Below are 18,086 nucleotides of genomic sequence, written 5' to 3' on the forward strand. Positions count from 1 at the left end.
TTCCCCCCTTCCATCCAGGATTTGCTTTTCTGCTCTCATCCCATCCTATCAGCCTATCATCATCTTTCCCTCTATCTGCTTTTCTTCTGGATCCTTTGATCCCGCCTCTGTCTCTATTCCACTCCTCAGTTCATATTGTTTGTGGATTCCTCAGATGAGTGAGGTCATATGATATTTTTCTTTCTCTGTCTGGCTTATTTCACTTAACATAATAGTTTCCAGGTTCATCCATGTTGTCGCAAGAAATAATATTTCCTTCTTTTTCATGGTCCCATAGTATTCCATTGTGTATATGTACCACCACTTTTTTTTTTAAATTTTTTTTTTTTTTTCTGAAGCTGGAAATGGGGAGAGACAGTCAGACAGACTCCCGCATGCGCCCGACTGGGATCCACCCGGCACGCCCACCAGGGGCGACGCTCTGCCCACCAGGGGGCGATGCTCTGCTCCTCTGGGGCGTTGCTCTGCCGCGACCAGAGCCACTCTAGCACCTGGGGCAGAGGCCAAGGAGCCATCCCCAGCGCCTGGGCCATCTTTGCTCCAATGGAGCCTTGGCTGCGGGAGGGGAAGAGAGAGACAGAGAGGAAGGGGGGGGTGGAGAAGCAAATGGGCGCTTCTCCTATGTGCCCTGGCCGGAAATCGAACCCGGATCCCCCGCACGCCAGGCCGATGCTCTACCGCTGAGCAAACCGGCCAGGGCCATGTACCACCACTTTTTAATCCACTTGTTCACTGATGGGCACTTGGGCTGTTTCCAGATCTTGGCTATTGTAAACAATGCTGCCATATACATGGGGGTGCATTTCTCTTTTTGACTCGTTGATGTGGTGTTCTTAGGGTATATTCCCAAAAGTGGGATGGCTGGGTCAAAAGGCATTTCAATTTTTAATTTTTTGAGGAATCTCCATACTGTTTTCCACAGTGGCTGCACCAGTCTGCATTCCCACCAGCAGTGCAGGAGGGTTCCCTTTTCTCCACATCCTCGCCAGCACTTATTCTGTGTTGTTTTGTTGATGAGTGCCATTCTGACTGGTGTGAGGTGATATCTCATTGTGGTTTTAATTTGCATTTCTCTAATGATTAGTGATGTTGAGCATTTTTTCATATGCCTATTGGCCATCTGTATGTCCTTTGTGGAGAAGTGTCTATTCATTTCTTTTGCCCATTTTTTTGGTTGGAGTGTTTATCTTCCTGGTTTTGAGTTTTACAAGTTCTTTATAAATTTTGGTTACTAACCCCTTATCAGATGTATTGTTGATAAAGCAGATAATATTTTAAGGAGGAAGACAAATGATTAGAATCACCAGTGCATGACCTCATTTTTTTTATTATCCAACCCATCTTATTTTCTTCTCTTTTGGAAACATCACTCTACACTTCATGAATCAGCATTTCAAAGATCATTTTAAATAAGTGTAAGGATAAGAAAACCCTGGCCTAACAATCCTAAGAAGTGTCTCTGAACCAAACAATGACTTCTTGGTTTCTCTGTTCCTCAGTTCTCTTTCCCAACAAAACCTTTCAAGTGCCTTTTCTTCTGCTTTAGTTCCTTCTTTTCTTTTTTCTCTCCTCTCCTCTCCTCTCCTCTCCTCTCCTCTCCTCTCCTCTCCTCTCCTCTCCTCTCCTCTCCTCTCCTCTCCTCTCCTCTCCTCTCCTCTCCTCTCTCCTCTTCTTCTCTTCTCTCTCTTCTCTTCTCTCTTTTCTTTTTTTCCCTTTACTTTCTTTTTCTGTTCTTTTCTTTTTTCTCTCTCTTTTGAGAGAGGCAGGGAGAGAGAGAGTGAGACAGGAACATTGAGCTATTCCAGTATGTGCCCTGACTGGGGAATTGAACCAGCAATCTCTGTGCTCCAGGAGGATGCTCCAACCAACCAAACTATACAGCCAGGGCTTATTTATTTTTTAAAATTTATTGAGAGAGCCTGACCAGGTGGTGGCACAGTGGATAGAGCGTCAGACTGGGATGCTTGAGTGCAGGCTCATCTGGTTTGAGCAAAGCTCACCAGCTTGGACCCAAGGTCGCTGGCTTGAGCAAGGGGTTACTGGGTCTGCTGAAGGCCCATGGTCAAGACACATATGAGAAAGCAATCAGTGAACAACTAAGGTGTCACAATGAAAAAACTGATAATTGATGCTTCTCATCTCTTGGTTCCTATCTGTCTATCCCTACCTATCCTTCTCTCTGACTCTCTCTGTTTCTAAAAAAGAAAAAAATATTATTGAGACAAACAGAGAAACAGAGAGAGGGGAGGGGGAAGAGAGGCATTCATTTGTTGTTCCACTCAGTCATACAATCATTTGTTGCTTCCTGTGTGTGCCCTGACTGGATCGAACCCGCTTGTGACCTTGTCATTCCTGGACAATGCTCTAACTGATTGTGCTAACCAATCAGGGCCCGCTCCAGATTCTTTTATGTGTTTCTCTCTGAGTGATCTTGGGGCAACATCTTTAATCATGGAAGACAAGAAACCAATGGTATTTATAAGAAAATATAGAAATAAAAGGAAAACAATTAGCTATAAAGTGTAAGATCAAGACAAAGTGTAGGGAAAATCAGTGTCATAGTATACCGTATCTCTTGTTGCTCACCCTAGGTCCACAGGTGACACAGGCAGGGTCCCCATCCAGCAGCTTCCCCAGGGTATCCCCGGGCACTGAACTGATACAGTTGGGGCTAAGGCTGCTATAACACAGAAAAGACAGCTTCTCCCTGAGATAGTGGTTCCAGCTTCTACACCAGGCCCTTTGAGAATGCTTGTCATTGGCTGGCAGCACAGGCAGCTTAGATCTTACTCTGAAGGCAAAGGTAAAGTAGCTTCTCAGAGTAGAATTTCCACTGCAAGGAATGTGGGGTCCCCTGGGTTGAAGAATTAAAGGAAAATTGCCTGTGACCTGTCAGTTGGTGATCTGCTGGGAAGCCCATTTCATCTATATTGCTAATTAAAGCCCAAATTAAACCCAGTTTAATGTTCACCTGAAAGCCCACAAGAATGAGTTTACAAATTCCATTAGCTTAAAAGGAGTCTCATGTGTAAATCCCTAACTCAAATGTCTGACCCTCTTTACATCCATTTTCCTTCAAGAATCCTGCTGAAGAGGTTACACGTCTTCTCTGTATAGAGAGCAACTTGCCTGGATTATTAAGTTCCCTTGTAATGAACTGTATATGGAAAATCAGAATCTACCCGACTGAATGAGTATATAAATATATGAGATGGCAACAAAATTTAAAGAGAATGGCTTCAGTGATGACCAAAATTTCTGTTCTGAAAACAAGGAGTGGGAACCCTAAAAAGGTTGCCGCTCTGTGGCTAAGATGATAAGTTTGGTTGCAGAAAAGTTGAATTTAAGATGTCAGGGGGAAATAGGATCTGGAGTCCAAGAACAAAGTAAAGATGGGAAGTTAAGAAATATGAGGGCCAGGAACATTAAGAAGAAAGTTGAAATATGGTGATAAATTAGGCCAGTGTGAGAAGAGAAGCTGAGATGCTCCCGTGACGGCTACCATGTATGGATACTGGGAAGCCCACTGCCTATTGTGAGCTGATCACTTGCTGGTCCCATTATTTTTCCTATTCATCGTATGGGGCATGACAACCTTCTCAGAGCATGTGGACTGACCAGTACAAACCTTCTGTAAAATGACTCCCTAAGCTGCTTGGTCTCTTTCCACTCATCACAGGATAAAACAGTTCTAAGGTAATCAAGAGCTCTCACACAATAATGCAGGAGAAGATAGCTAATAAAGGGTGGTATCCTTGTTTACTCCTCTCCCAGTCCTCTAAAGGGATTAGTTATAATACACAGATAAAGGAGCGAAGAGTCCCTGGTGCCACTCTGCCAAGGATCCATTTGGCCCAGCTCAATACATTGAATGTCTTTACTTCAGAATTCCCTGCCTACCTTCTTTTATACAGCCTCAGTAGGCCTGCATGTGATAGCAGAAGTTGGAAGGTAGGTTTCCAGGAAAACTCACCCTGGGGTCTCTCTCCAGCTGCTGCTTGTGGTGTAGGCTGCGTCTTCTCTTGGCCTTTGCAAGGTCATTGTGATAAAAGTGGTACAGGCCTTCAGTAAAGGGTAGCTGTGAAGAGTCAAACACATATATGACATTGTTAGCTTCTGAGGGTGGCCCCAGAACAGGGACACAAAATTGGAGCTGCATGTTGAGGTTCCATAGGATAGAAATACATATTGGAAAAACCACTGACAACCTTCTATCAGACTTGGTTCTCTATTTTCTTATCATTGTATGCCTTCCCTTTTCTCTACTTTATCTAATGTAGTGCCCATTCCTCTCTTTCTCCACAAATACCTTCTATTCTTTCTGCCACTTCTTTAGTTTCTAACCATCTTTCAATCGCCTCTTCTCCTCCATGGAGCCTTGCCTTTATATTCATACCCACACTAACTTCTCTATTCTCCTCTCTTGGACTGGTGTTTATATTCTGTATTGAGTTTCTCCAGTGTTGTGTTGTAACCTGGGTTTGTCTTCACAGCTGGATTATCTGTTTTATGTTTTGGACTTTCTCTGTGACTCCTTGATACCTCTCACCATGCTTGACACAGTGTAACCATATAAATCTAGTTACTACCTGTTGAATGACAGTCCATCCTCTCCTTTATCTTCTTTTCCTAAAGATTCTTGGAATTAGATATAAGTATTGTAAGGGAAGTCAAAATGGTGAGAAGAAGAGCTAGTAAGGGAAGTCACAATAGTGAGAGCTTCTCTGAGACTTAGGACCTGTAAAAATCTAGGAGAACCTAAAGAGAACTGTTATTGGTTCTATGATTCAATGCAAGTTGGTGAGAGGAATCATGACCTAGGAATCAGGAGACATGGATGTGACTCATGTCTGTTACCATCTGACCTTAGACAAGTCATTTCCCCTCTGGGGATATTTGGATATTTTTCTGTTCTCTTGTATGAAAATGGAATCTCAAAGTTCCCAGGTCTCTTCCCTTTCTCTATATATCTTCATATTTATTAAAGTATAATATTTTTTAGTTCTTAACCCGATCAATAAATTTAACTGAACTCTTGAAAATTATAGCTCAAATAATAAAAATATATGCATTTTTCTGAAGATTTGAGACATGGTTTTCATCAGATTCTCAAAGGGGTCTTTGAATCAAAAAGCATTTTATGACTCAAAGTATTTGCTATTGGAACTTTTAGGTATGTATGTTGCCACCTATGGTTTTGAGGAAAAGAAAGAGATGTGGGTGTTTTGAAAATAAGGTTTTACCAATGTAGGTGAAGCCAATTTGAGATTTTTAAGACAAGCATATATATATTTTTAAAGACAATATATATTGCCCTTATCAAAGACTAAAAACATCTTATTGATTCAGAATCTTTAAGATCTCAGTCTGATCATTAGCTGACCACAAAGTTAACAAGAATAGATACAGTGGCACTTTATAAGAAGAAGTCACTAAAGAAAAAAACAAAGAAAAACAAAAGAAAATAAAATACATAAATGGCAACAATAGCAAAAACAATAAATCCAGAAACTACACATTTATGTACACACACACACACACACACACACACACACCTGGAAAGAGGGTGCTTTTAATTTCTAGAGTTTCACATTATATTATTTAAAATGCTCAGTTTTTAAAAAAAATTATGAGACACATACAAAAATACATAAACATATGGCCTATACATATGGATAAAAATAGTCAATACAAACTTTCTGAGAAAGCTTTGATGTTGGACTTACTAGATAAAGACTTTAAATCAACTATTATAAATTATTCAAAGAGCTAAAGGATCCATGGCCTCCCCCCCAAAAGAAAGTAGTAGAATGATATCTTAGCAGATAGAAGTGGTTGATAAAGTAATAGATATTATTATAAATTGACCAAATAGAAATTTTTGAGCAAAAGTACAGCTGAAAGAATTTTTAATAGAGAGTTTTAATTGCAGACTTGAATTGGCAGAAGAGTAAGCAAACATAAATATAGGTCAATTGAGCTTATTTAGTTTGAGGAACAGAAAGAAAAAAGAATTAAAAAATAAAAAAAGTCTGTGGAACACCAGCAAGGATACCAACATAAACATAATGGGATTCTAAGAAGGAGAGGAAAAAGAAAGGAGCAGAAAGAATATGAAAGCAATATGGGCAGAAAACATTTCTAATGTTCTGAATTTCACTACAAATTAATTATACATTTTTTTTTTACAGAGACAGAGAGAGAGTCAGAGAGAGGGATAGATAGGGACAGACAGACAGGAATGGAGAGAGATGAGAAGCATCAATTATCAGTTTTTCGTTGTGGCACTTTAGTTGTTCATTGATTGCTTTCTCATATGTGCCTTGATCAGGGGGCTACAGCAGACTGAGTAACCCCTTGTTCAAGACAGTGACCTTGGGTCCAAGCTGGTGAGCTTTGCTCAAACCAAATGAGCCTGTGCTCATGCTGGCGACCTCAGGGTCTCAAACCTGGGTGCATCCACTGCATCCCAGTCTGACGCTCTATCCATTGCACCATCGCCCAGTCAGGCTAATTATACATTTTAATAAAATCAATATATAAACCTAAGTACAATAAATTCAAGGAAGGATAAAATCAGAGATATACAGGTCCTAGACTCATCATAGTCAAACTTTTGAAAATCAAAGAGAAAGAGAAAATCTTGAATGCAGCACACTAGTACTGTAAGAGAAAAAAATGTAAGAGATGTTCACTAAGACTAACATTGACATTTTATCTGTAGCTATGCAAATCATCTAAGCAATATATTCAAAGAGCTAAAAGAAAAGATTGTTAATCAAGAATTCTATATTTAGCAAAACTATCCTTCAAAAATTAAGAAGAAATTCATACATTTCTTCCCAAAATAAAAAACGGAGAGAATTTATTGCTAGTATTAATATATTCACCCTAGTGGAAGTGCTACCGGCAGGTCTTTAGGATAAAAGAAAAGGAAACTAGATATTGATGTGAATCCACATGAAGAAATAAATAGCACCAGTAAAAGTGAATAAATGGGTAAAGATAAAATACAATGTAAATGCATTTTTGTTTATAGCAACTTTTTTCTTGCCATCTGATTTAAAGGACAACTGCTTAAAGCAATAATTATAAAACTGTGTTTATAATCTATAAAAATATAATTTGTATAGTAATCACACAAAAGAGAGGAAAGGGAACATAGCTATACTGGAGCAAAATTTTGTATGTTTAGAAATTAAGTAAAGTATACTTTTGCATACTTTTGAACTAAATTTTTTATAATGTTAATTGTAATCCAAGAGTAACCTCTAAAAATAACAAAAAAATAATAAAATAAACAACAAAGTACTAAAATGGTACACTAAAATATTGAACATTAAACCGCAATTATGTAGAAATAGAAGAACCAAAATTGTATAAGACATACAGAAAGAACATACTAAAATGGTGAGTGTAAATCTTACCTCATCAAATGTAAACAGATTGAATCTCTAATCTAAAACAGAGATTGACAGAACCAATGAAAGAACCCAACTTTATTATTTAATTTTTGCAATCTCTAAGACATACACTTTAGATTAAAATGTATAAACAGGTTGAAAGTAAAGGAATGTAAAAAATATATACTGTACAAACAGTAACTTAAGAGAGGAGGGCTGGCTATAAATATATTTGACAAAATTATTTTGAAGCAAAAATTGTTACTATAGGCAAGGAATGATTTTTTTTGTGGTAATAAAAGGGCTAACCAATAATAAAGACAAAGAAATGAAAACATATGCACCAAGCAACAAAGCTTTCAAATATATGAAACAAAAACATAATTGAAGAAAAATATATTAAAATTTATCAATAATGGTTGGAGACTTTAGCTCATTTTCAATAATGTACGGAACAAGTAGACAAATCAAAAAGTAAGTTGAACTCTTAAGCAAAACTATAAACCAGTTAAACTTAATAGATGTCTATAGAACATTTTACCCAACAATGTAAGAATATATATTCTCTCCAGTACTTATGGAACTTATTATTTTTTTTATGGAACTTATTTTTTTAGGATTAATCATACTTTAGGCAAAAAAGCAAGCTTCAATAAATTTAAAAGGAATAAAATAACATAAAGTATTAAACAACATACTCTTACATAATCAATGAATCAAAGAAGAAATCACATTGACTATTAGGAAATATTGTGTTGAAGGAGAACAAAAACAGAATTAAAAACTTATATAATACAGTTAAAGTAATGCTTAGAGAGCATCTCATAGTTGTAAATTCCCATTAAAAAAGATCTCAAATTAGTAACCTAACTTTGAACTTTATGACACTAGAAAGAAGAGCAAATTAAATCTAAAGCAAACAGCAGGAAAGAAATTAGAGAAAAATTCAAACTGGAATAAAATAAATAGAAAATAGAAAAATAGAGAAAATAAACAAAATCAAAAGCTTTTCTTTGAAAAGTTCAATAAAGTTGATAAATCTCTGAAAATGCTGACCAAAAAGAGAGAAAGATGAGTAAAATCAGTAGCAAAAGAGAAGACATTACTATTCACTCACAGAATTACTTTAGGGAATAACACAAAAGATTGTATGCTAACAAATTAGATAAATTTGGTGATAGAAAGATACAAATTTCCAAAAATAGATTTAGAATTATAGAAAATCTGAGTAAAGAGATTGAATTGTTTGTTTGTTTGTTTGTTTATTTATTTATATAGAGAGGGACAGGAGAGAGAGGGGCAGCAGAGAGATGAGAAGCATCAACTCATAGTTGCTTCATTGTAGTTGTTTACTGATTGCTTCTCATATAACCTTTGATCGAGGGCTCAAGTCGAACCAGTGACCCCTTGTTCAAGCCAGAGACCTTGGACTTTAGCTAGCTGGTGACCCTGCACTCAAGCTGGCAAGCCCACACTCAAGCTCACATGTTTTTGCTCTAGCTGGCGACCTTGGGGTTTCCAACCAGGGCTCTCAGCATCCTCAGCCTTTGCGCAATCCACCACTCCACCACAGGTCAGGCTGAATTAGCAATTTAAATATCTTCTACGAAAACAAAGAAAATAAAAAAAAAGGAAGAAAAATTCCAGGCCCAAATGACTTTACTCATGGATTCTAATAAATGTCGAATTTATACCAATTCCTCAAAAAATCATATAAAAAATAGAAGTTGAAGAAACACTTCCCAGCTCATTCACTGAGCCTGTTATTACCCTGATACAAGAACCAGACAAAGATATTACGAGAAAAGAAAATTAGAGGCCATGGTCTCTTACAAATATAGACCCCAAAATCCTCATCAAAATACTCTCAAACTTGCCTGACCTGTGGTGGCTCAGTGGATAAGGCGTCAACCTGGAAACACTGAGGTTGCCGGTTCAAAACCCTGGGCTTGCCTGGTCAAGGCACATATGGGAGTTGATGCTTCCAGTTCCTCCTCCCTTCTCTCTCTCTCTCTCCCTCTCTCTCCTCTCTAAAAATGAAAAATAAAAAAAAAATTAAAAAAAATACTATCAAACTGAATTCAGGGAACATATAAAGAGGATTATGTACCATGACCAAGTGGAATTTATCCCAGGGATCCAAAGTTGTTTCAACAGTTGAAAACGATGCATGTAATAACCATGTAAATAGAATAAAGGACAAAACCACATGCAAAAAAGACATTTGACAAAATCCAACACTTTTATGATAAAAAATTTAAAAAACAGAATGAAAAGACATATATCCTCTATCTGATGAATGTGTTGAAAAATCCACAGCTAACCTATTTAATAATGAAAGGATAATGCTTTCTCCTGAAGATTAGAGCAAGACAAGGATGTCTGCTCTTGCTACTTCTGTTCAGCAGTGCACTGGAGGTTCTCTAGGACAGTTAGGTAAGAAAAAAGGAAGTAAAGGCATCCAGATTAAAAAGGAAAAAAAATCTTTATTTGCAGAAGACATTATCTTGTCTACAGAAATTCCTGAGAAATCCATGAAAACCTATTAGTATTATCAAATGAGTTTAGCATGGTAGCCAGATTTAAATTTAATATACAAAAATTGTTTTTTGTATAGGCTAGAAATGACCAATCTGGGAATAGAATTAAGAAAACAATTCCATTTGCAATAACATCAAATAAATAAAATGCTTGAGAATAAACTTAACTAATAAATTATAAGATTTGCACGCTGAAAAGAATAAAATATCATCAAAAGACATGAAAGAATATCTAAATAAATGGAAAGACATCTTACGATTATGGATTTTTAAAATGGTAATATGCTCTATTTTTGCCAATTCTAAAATTAATATGGAACTACAAAGGACCCTGAGTAACTCAAACTATCTTGAAAAAGAAGAACAAAGTTGGAGGACTCACACTTCCAATTTCAAAACTTACTACAAAGCTACAGTAATCAAGACAGTATGGTACTGGCATAAGTAAAGATATAGAACAATAGAATCAAATTGAGTCCAGAAATAATTTATAATAATCAGATTATGGTTAATTGATTTTAACACGAGTGTTATGAAAATTCAATGAGAAAGAATAGTCTTTTCAATAAATAGTGGTTGGACAACTGGATAGCCACATGAAAAAGAATAAATTTGGATCCCTCACACCAAATGCAAATTTTAACTCAAAATAATTTATAGCTCTAAATGTAAGAGATGAAGCCATACAGTACTCAGAATAAAGCATAGGAGTTAGGAATCTTCATGAGTTTGATTTCTTAGATCTGACACCAAAAACACAAAGACAAAAGAAAAAATTCATACATTGAAATCGATTAAAATTAAGAATGTGCTTCAAAGGAAATTATCAAGGAAATGAAAAGATAACCCACAGAATAGGATAAAATATTTTCAAATCAGATCTCTGATAAGTGATTCATATGGGAATATATAAAGAACAATTCAATACAGTCAAATAATCCAATTTAAAAATGGGCAAAATATTTTAATAACAATTTCTTCATAGAAAATATACAAATAGCCAATAAGCATATAAAAAAAGTTCACCATCATTAATCATTAGGGAAATACAAATAAAAATCTTAATGAGATTTTTTTTTTACACCCACTAGTAAAAACAGAAACAAAAATAAAAAATGTCCCAGCAAATATTGATGAGAGGATGTATGGAGAATTTGAAACTTCATACCTTCCTGTAGGATAATAAAATGGCACAGCCACTCTGGAAATCACTTTAGCAGGTACTCAAGCTGTTAAACAGACTTTCCATATGACCCAGCAATTCCAATCATACATGTATATCCAAGAAAATGAAACACATGTTTACACAATGGCTTGTATGCAACAGAAACATTATTCATGATAACCCCAAACTGGAAACAACTCAAATGTCCATCGACTGATCAACAGATAAAAAAATATGGGATGCACATATAGTGGAATATTATTTGGAAATATGAAAGAATTAAATACTGATACATGCTACAATGTGGATGAACCTTGAAAAACTTAATGCTCAATGAAAAAAGCCACACAAAAATGGCCACAGATTGTATCACTTTTTTTTTTTATACGAAATGTCCAGAACAGAAAACCCACAGAAACAGAAAGTAGATTAGTAGTTGCCTGTGGCTGGGAAGAGGTGAAAATGAAGTTACTGGTAATGGTACAGGGTTTCTTTTTGGGGAGATGAAAATATTCTATAATCAGATCATAGTAATGATTGTACAACTTTTTGAATATATTAAAAATCACCAAATTGTACATTTTTTAAAGGGAGAGCTTTCTGGTTTGTGAATTGTAACTCAATAAAATTATTTTTGAAATGTTATGGTGAACAGCCTTGCAGATGTCACTGTATGTATAAATAAAACATCAGCATTTTGATAAATATTACCAAAATGTTTTCCTATCAGATTGTATAAGAGCCATGAAAAAGTGAGTTTTAACAAAAATATTCTCTTTCTTGGACTTTCAACCACACAGGATTGAAATTTTAATTTTTGCTTTTTGGTGGACAATATACAGCATGTTTTTGGATTTTTTGATTATTTAAGAGTTTGAGTATATTTTATATATCATAAGACATAGAAATTTTGTTGAATTGCCTGCTTGTGTCTTTTGTGCATTTTTCTATTCCTTTTCATAAGTTAGGCACTGTGTTTGGTGCTAGAGAGACAAACGTAAATATAAAACAGCCTCAGCCTGCAAATAGCTCATAATCCACTATGGAAATTGGATTTGCACACAGCAGCACATTAATGGTACTCTGTGACAGAATGGTTTAAGAGTAGGCGTTCTGAAATCAGACTGCCTTGATTTAATTTTTGGCTCTTCCATTTAATAGCTGTATAACCTCTGGCAAGTTATTTAGCTCTTCTTTCTGGGCCTCAGTTTATTCATTTCTAAAGCCCTTCCCTTTCATCACAAGAATTAAGTGAGGTAATGCATAGAAAGAGTTTGAAAATAAGCCTGGCACACCGTGAGCACTCAATAAGTGTTAATGAGTGTGTGTGTGTGTGTGTGTGTGTGTATGTGTATTTTTTTTTTTTTAAGTGAGAGGAGGGGAGATAGAGAAACAGATTCTCACATGCGCCTGACTGGGATCCACCTGGCAGCCCCATCTAGGGCTGATGCTTGAGTACTGGAGCTAACTGATGCTTCAGTTAGCACCTGAAACTCAGACCAAATGAGCCAGCCTCAGCGCCCAGGCCCACACTTGAATCAATAGAGCTGTGGAAGGGGAAGAGGGAGAGAATGGGGAGAAGGAAGGGAGAGAAGTAGATGGTCTCTTCTGTGTGCCCTGACCAGGAATTGAACCTGGGATGTCTATATATTGGGTAATGCTCTACCCACTGAGCCACTGGCTAGGGCCAACGACTATTTTTATCATGAAAGTACAGTGTGATATAACAGACTTATGGACAAGGGGCCACTGAAGCACAAGGAAGAAGTTATTTCAGTCAGAGAGAATTCCTGGGGAATGTTTAATGAGATTTCTGGAGAAAAGATAAAGTATTCATGCAAAGAGAATCTTTTCTTCCTTTCTCCCTCCCTCCCTCCCTCCCTCTTTCTTTCTTTCTTTCTTTCTTTCTTTCTTTCTTTCTTTCTTTCTTTCTTTCTTTCTTTCTTTCTTTCTTTATCTTTCTTTCATTCTTTCTTTCTTTCATCAAAATGTATACTTTCCTGATGTTTCAGTTTTGAAGGGTGTGGTTATTTAAAAATAAGCATAGTTTTTTTTGACACTATTCCTATCCATCAAGAGATGAGCCCCCTGATCCCAACTCTTGAATCTGGGGAATGAACTGCTGTGGTTGAAAGAGTAAGGTGAAAGTGATAGCATGTGACTTCTAAGGCTCCTCATGAGGGGTCATGTGACCTCTGCTTGCTCACCAGATACTTGCTCTTAAATTCTGACTTGTCATTTAAGAAGTTCAACTAATCCTAGGCTGCTCTGTCATGAGAAAGCCCAAGCAACATTGGAACCATGTGTAGTGCTTTGGTTGACACTCTTGGCTGGGCCAAGTCTTCATGTCATCCCATTTCAGGTGCTCAATATACAAAGGAAGAAGCTTGAAGACGACAGACTGCATCCATTCCACTCACCCCTCAGCTACCGTGTCTTCCCAGCTGAATTCCATGTAGACCATGAGTAAGCCGTGCCCACTCGGCTCTGTCTAAATTTATGATCCTAAACTCATGAGCATTATAAAATGGTTGTTTTATACTACTATAAGTTTTAGGTTGCTTTGTTATTCAGCAGTAGATAACAGGAACACATAACTAACCGAAAGAAAAAGTTTTATTCCTTTAGCTTTCAGGGCTTGTTCAAACTTGAAACTCTTCAATAATATTCAATAATATTAATCCTGGAGAAGCTCAGATAGTGGTCCTAAAGGGACATTCCTGGCACAAGGGGAAAGGGCTTGGGGCCAGAGGAGCAGAGACTGGGTGAACTACAAGGACACAGCCAGCTTGGTCAAGGGGCTGGTTGTAAACAAAGTTTAGAACACTGCCACTTCTGTGATTTAGTTCTGTTCATTAAGAACCATAGCCTATAGGGCAAATTAAGCATAAATATTTCATGTATATTTTCCAACTCAGTGGTTCTTGAATGATTTCTCTATTTAATCCTGCTGATATGTGCCGGGTACTGTTAAGAACGGGGAAGGGAAAGAAAATGTAACTGTGCTGACCTTTGCTGTCCAGACTGATGCCTCCGACCACTGTCAGGTGGTGTGAGCTTCCAGTTTTATTTACTATTGTGGAGGGCAAGCTAAATATGGGAGTTTTTAAAACTAGAAATAAAATTTTGGAGTTAAGTATCAATAAGCATTGGAGGAACATTATTCTGGCTTTGTTTTACTGATTTTTTAGAAATGAAATTTGAATGAAGGCAAAGGAAAACTCTTCCTTATGGTGGGATTACAATTAATAAATGTAGAATTTATGATTGGAGTTAAATATCACCATTTGGGAAACACCATTTTAATAATTGTGGCTAGCATGCATCAGCAAAGGATGCTAAGTTCAATGTATAATGATAACCCACCCTAACCAAGTGATCTAAGTTAACTTCATCAGTGATGAGACATGTCACAATCAGGGGTCTCATGATGTGAGGCGCTGGAAAGAATAAAACATCACTTCACAATTTTCTTGCCCAAAATATATAACTCATTTTAATCAGCAGGAAACATTAGACAAACTTGTAACTAGTTAGTATACCTCATAAAGGACAAAAGAAGAACTGTATAACTTTCCCAAATTGGAGGAGATTCAGGAGACATGACAATTAAATACAATGCATGTCCTGGATCAGAAAAGAAAAAAACACAAGCAAAATCTGTGGGTTAATTAACAGCAATATATCAATGATTTTTCCTGACTTTGGTATTTATATATTATACTATGGTTATATGAGATGTTAGCTTTGGGGAAGCTGGATAAAGGGTATATAAGAACTCTGTGTGAAAAAAATTTTTTTAAAGTAATCTTTTCATTGTGGCAAAATATAGATAATATAAAAGTTTTTATTTCAACCAGTTGTAAGTATACAGTGTAGCAGCATTATGTATATTTACATTGTTGTGCAACCATCATCACTATACATCCCTGAACTGTTTCCATGTTGCAAAACTAAATTCTCTCTATATATCCATAAATGATAATTCACCATTCCCTCCTTCTCTCCACCTGTGGCCATTATTACTGTACTTTCTGTCTCTATGAATCTGAGTACCCTAAGTATATACTTTATATAAGTGGAATCATACAATGTTTTTCTTTGTGATTGGCTTATTTCATTCCACCAAATATCTTCAAGGTTCACCCATGTGTAGTACTGTCAGAATTCCCTTCCTTTTCTTTTTTTTTTGATAGAGACAGAGAGAGAGAGAGTCAGAAAGAGGGACAGATAGAGATAAACAGACAGGAGGGAGAGTGATGAGAAGCATCAATTCTTCATTGCAGCACCTTAATTTTCCTTGATTGCTTTCTCATATGTGCCTTGTTCAGAGGGCTACAGCTGAGCCAGTGACCTCTTGCTCAAGTCAATGACCTTGGCCTCAAGCCAAAAACCTTGGGCTTCAAGCCAGTGATCTTTGGGCTCAAGCCAGCAACCATGGGGTTATGTCTATGATCCCATGCTCAAGCCAGGGACACTTTTCTCAAGCTGGTGAACCTGTGCTCAAGCCAGATGAGCCCTCGCTCAAGCTGGCGAACTCAGGGTTTTGAACCTGGGTCCTCTGTTTCCCAGTCTGATGCTCTATCCACTGTGCCACCACCCGGTCAGGGTCCTTTCCTTTTTAATTCTGGTCAATATCTCATTGTATGTATGTATATCACATTTGTTTATCCATTCAACTGTTAATGGGTACAGTACTTGGGTTTATTCCTCCTTTTGGCTTTTATGAATAATGCTGCTATGAACTTGTATGCTATTTTGCAACATATTTTTAAGTCTAATAATATTTCCAAATTGAAAAATTTTATTTTATTTTTTATTATTTTTTTCTTCTTTATAATTTCACTGTCTTCCAAATGAGAGAAGAGGAGATAGAGAGATAGACTCTTGCATGCACCTCAACTAAGATCCACCCAGTACCCCCTGTTTGGAGCCAATGCTCTGCCAATCTGAGGCTGATGCTCACAACTGAGTTATTTTTAGCACCTGAGATGGAGGCTCCACAGAGCCATCTCCAGCACTGAGGCCGATGCACTTGAACCAGCTGAGCCATGGCTGTGGAAGAGGAAAAGAGAGAGAGAGAAAACGGGGAGGGGGAGGAGTGGAGAAGCAGATGGTCACTTCTCCTGTGTGCCCTGACGGGAATTGAACCCAGTATATCTGCATGCCAGGCCAATGCTCTTCCACCAGCTAACTGACCCAGGCTCAAAAAAATTTATGTAAAAATATTTAAAAAATTAAATTTGAATGTCCTTAAGAGGACTAATTTCAAGCCAGAAACTCTTACCACTTTCTATTGTCATATACCAAAGTCACTTCACATGGTTCTCTTAACTGCTTCATTTTATAGAGAAAGACACTGGGGCTCAGGGAAGGGCAGGGCTTTCCCAGTGAAGGGGAGCTCTCAGCAAAAAATCCAGCTATCTTAACTATAGATTCAGCACACTTTCCACCACAGTGTTTCTGTTGCAGTCTCATTCTATGTCCCATTTTCTTTAGAAACCACGGCTATAAATTGCAGGCTAACATTCTTGACAAAGATTAATGTGACTCAAGGACAAACAGGCTGGTAAGTGACACCCTTGTGCTTTGTTGGGACCCACAACTTGGGATTCCTTGATTAGAGGCACTGTTCTTTAATAAAACTAATTTGTCGTAAGGAGCTGAAATTGGAAACTCTGGCAATAAACAGATAAACCGACTGATCATAGACTTAGAAGATTAACCTGTAGGCATTGGTTATTTTTCCAACTCCTCTTTGCTTCCTTGTCTTTGGAGTGTAGATCCTAAATCTACTGCTCATTGAGTACCTGAGAAGCTACTGCCTGAGAAAATCTTTGTCCAAACACCACAGGGGGGGGGGAATGACAGATGTTGTGTGACCTACAGTGGAATAGGGTACTTCCTGCCTACGCTGGCCTCAGCCATGTAAAGCTCATGCATTCCTCAGTTTCTTAAGTATAATGCTAATCTCACAAATAGAAAGGAGTAAAAACAATCTCCAGGCCCCAAATTGTCCCATAAGAAACCTCTGTATATGTCAGCATTTATATATTTTCAAATGTTTTCTTCATTTAAACACACACACAAACACACACACACACATATGCACATACACCCACCTTTTCTTTTTTATGCCATCCCCTTTTTCTCTGAGGCAGAGTATGCACGGTTCCAGAAAGAAGAAGAAAAAAGGAAGCAAAAGGAGAATTTACAGCAAAAGGTTCAGGCTGGGTGACAGTATAATAATGTTGCTAATTCAGACTTGCAGAGTTTTTAGAAATTCTCATTATGCCATAAAATTTTATGCATCCCAGCAGCACTTCTCACTGCCTCGTTCCCCTCTTGCTGTTTCTCCCCACTGACAACCGTGGTTCCAAGCCGAAGCTCCTCTTAGAATCCACCCATTCCCTTTCCTCAACACCAAGGAACCCCAGGGGACCTGCAACCAACTGTACACAGCCCACTGCTGCCTGCTGTCTCAAATGGGTCCAAAACTTCCACACAGCTCAGACTCTCTAGTTCGGACCCATCGCTTTTCCTTTGGCAGCTTTCTTTGCATTTGTTCATTGTGCTGTTTTTCAGGATTAGTTGCAATTAGTGTGTTAGAAAATTAAGTATCATTCCACATATATAAAGATTTTTATAATTTTATTATTATGATGAGCTGCTGTCAAGAGGTTTAAGGACTAAAAATTGAAAAACAAAAAATACATCAAGGGTTGAAAACTGGCTCGGCTGATAATTGCTTGTCAATGTCATTTTGGGTTCTGCATTGTACAGATGGGCTAGGCTCTGCATTTTACTAATTTCTCAAGACATGTCTTGATTTCTCTGGATTGCCTGTAATCTTTTTTGAGTGGCTAACTGCACTCTGCATTAAGGATGGGATTAATGGGGAGCTGGGGAGCCTCAGGCTTTGCTCTACAGGTGTTTACAGGCCAAGGAGGAAACAGACAAACAGGAAAAGTATATTGT

The 18,086-nt window shown here is 37.4% G+C and overlaps 1 protein-coding gene across 1 annotated transcript in view; it reads right to left on the reverse strand.

Annotated features, from left to right (window-relative positions):
• The window catches only part of PCSK2 (proprotein convertase subtilisin/kexin type 2), a 338,142-nt gene that overhangs the window by 248,494 nt on the left and 71,562 nt on the right, over positions 1-18,086 (reverse strand). The window contains exon 2 of the mRNA XM_066235935.1: positions 3,974-4,078. Within this exon, the coding sequence (XP_066092032.1) occupies positions 3,974-4,078 (105 nt within the window). The remainder of the gene's footprint in view (positions 1-3,973; positions 4,079-18,086) is intronic.

The sequence above is a fragment of the Saccopteryx bilineata genome, chromosome 6 (assembly GCF_036850765.1).
Source record: "Saccopteryx bilineata isolate mSacBil1 chromosome 6, mSacBil1_pri_phased_curated, whole genome shotgun sequence".
NCBI classification, from domain to species: domain Eukaryota; kingdom Metazoa; phylum Chordata; class Mammalia; order Chiroptera; family Emballonuridae; genus Saccopteryx; species Saccopteryx bilineata.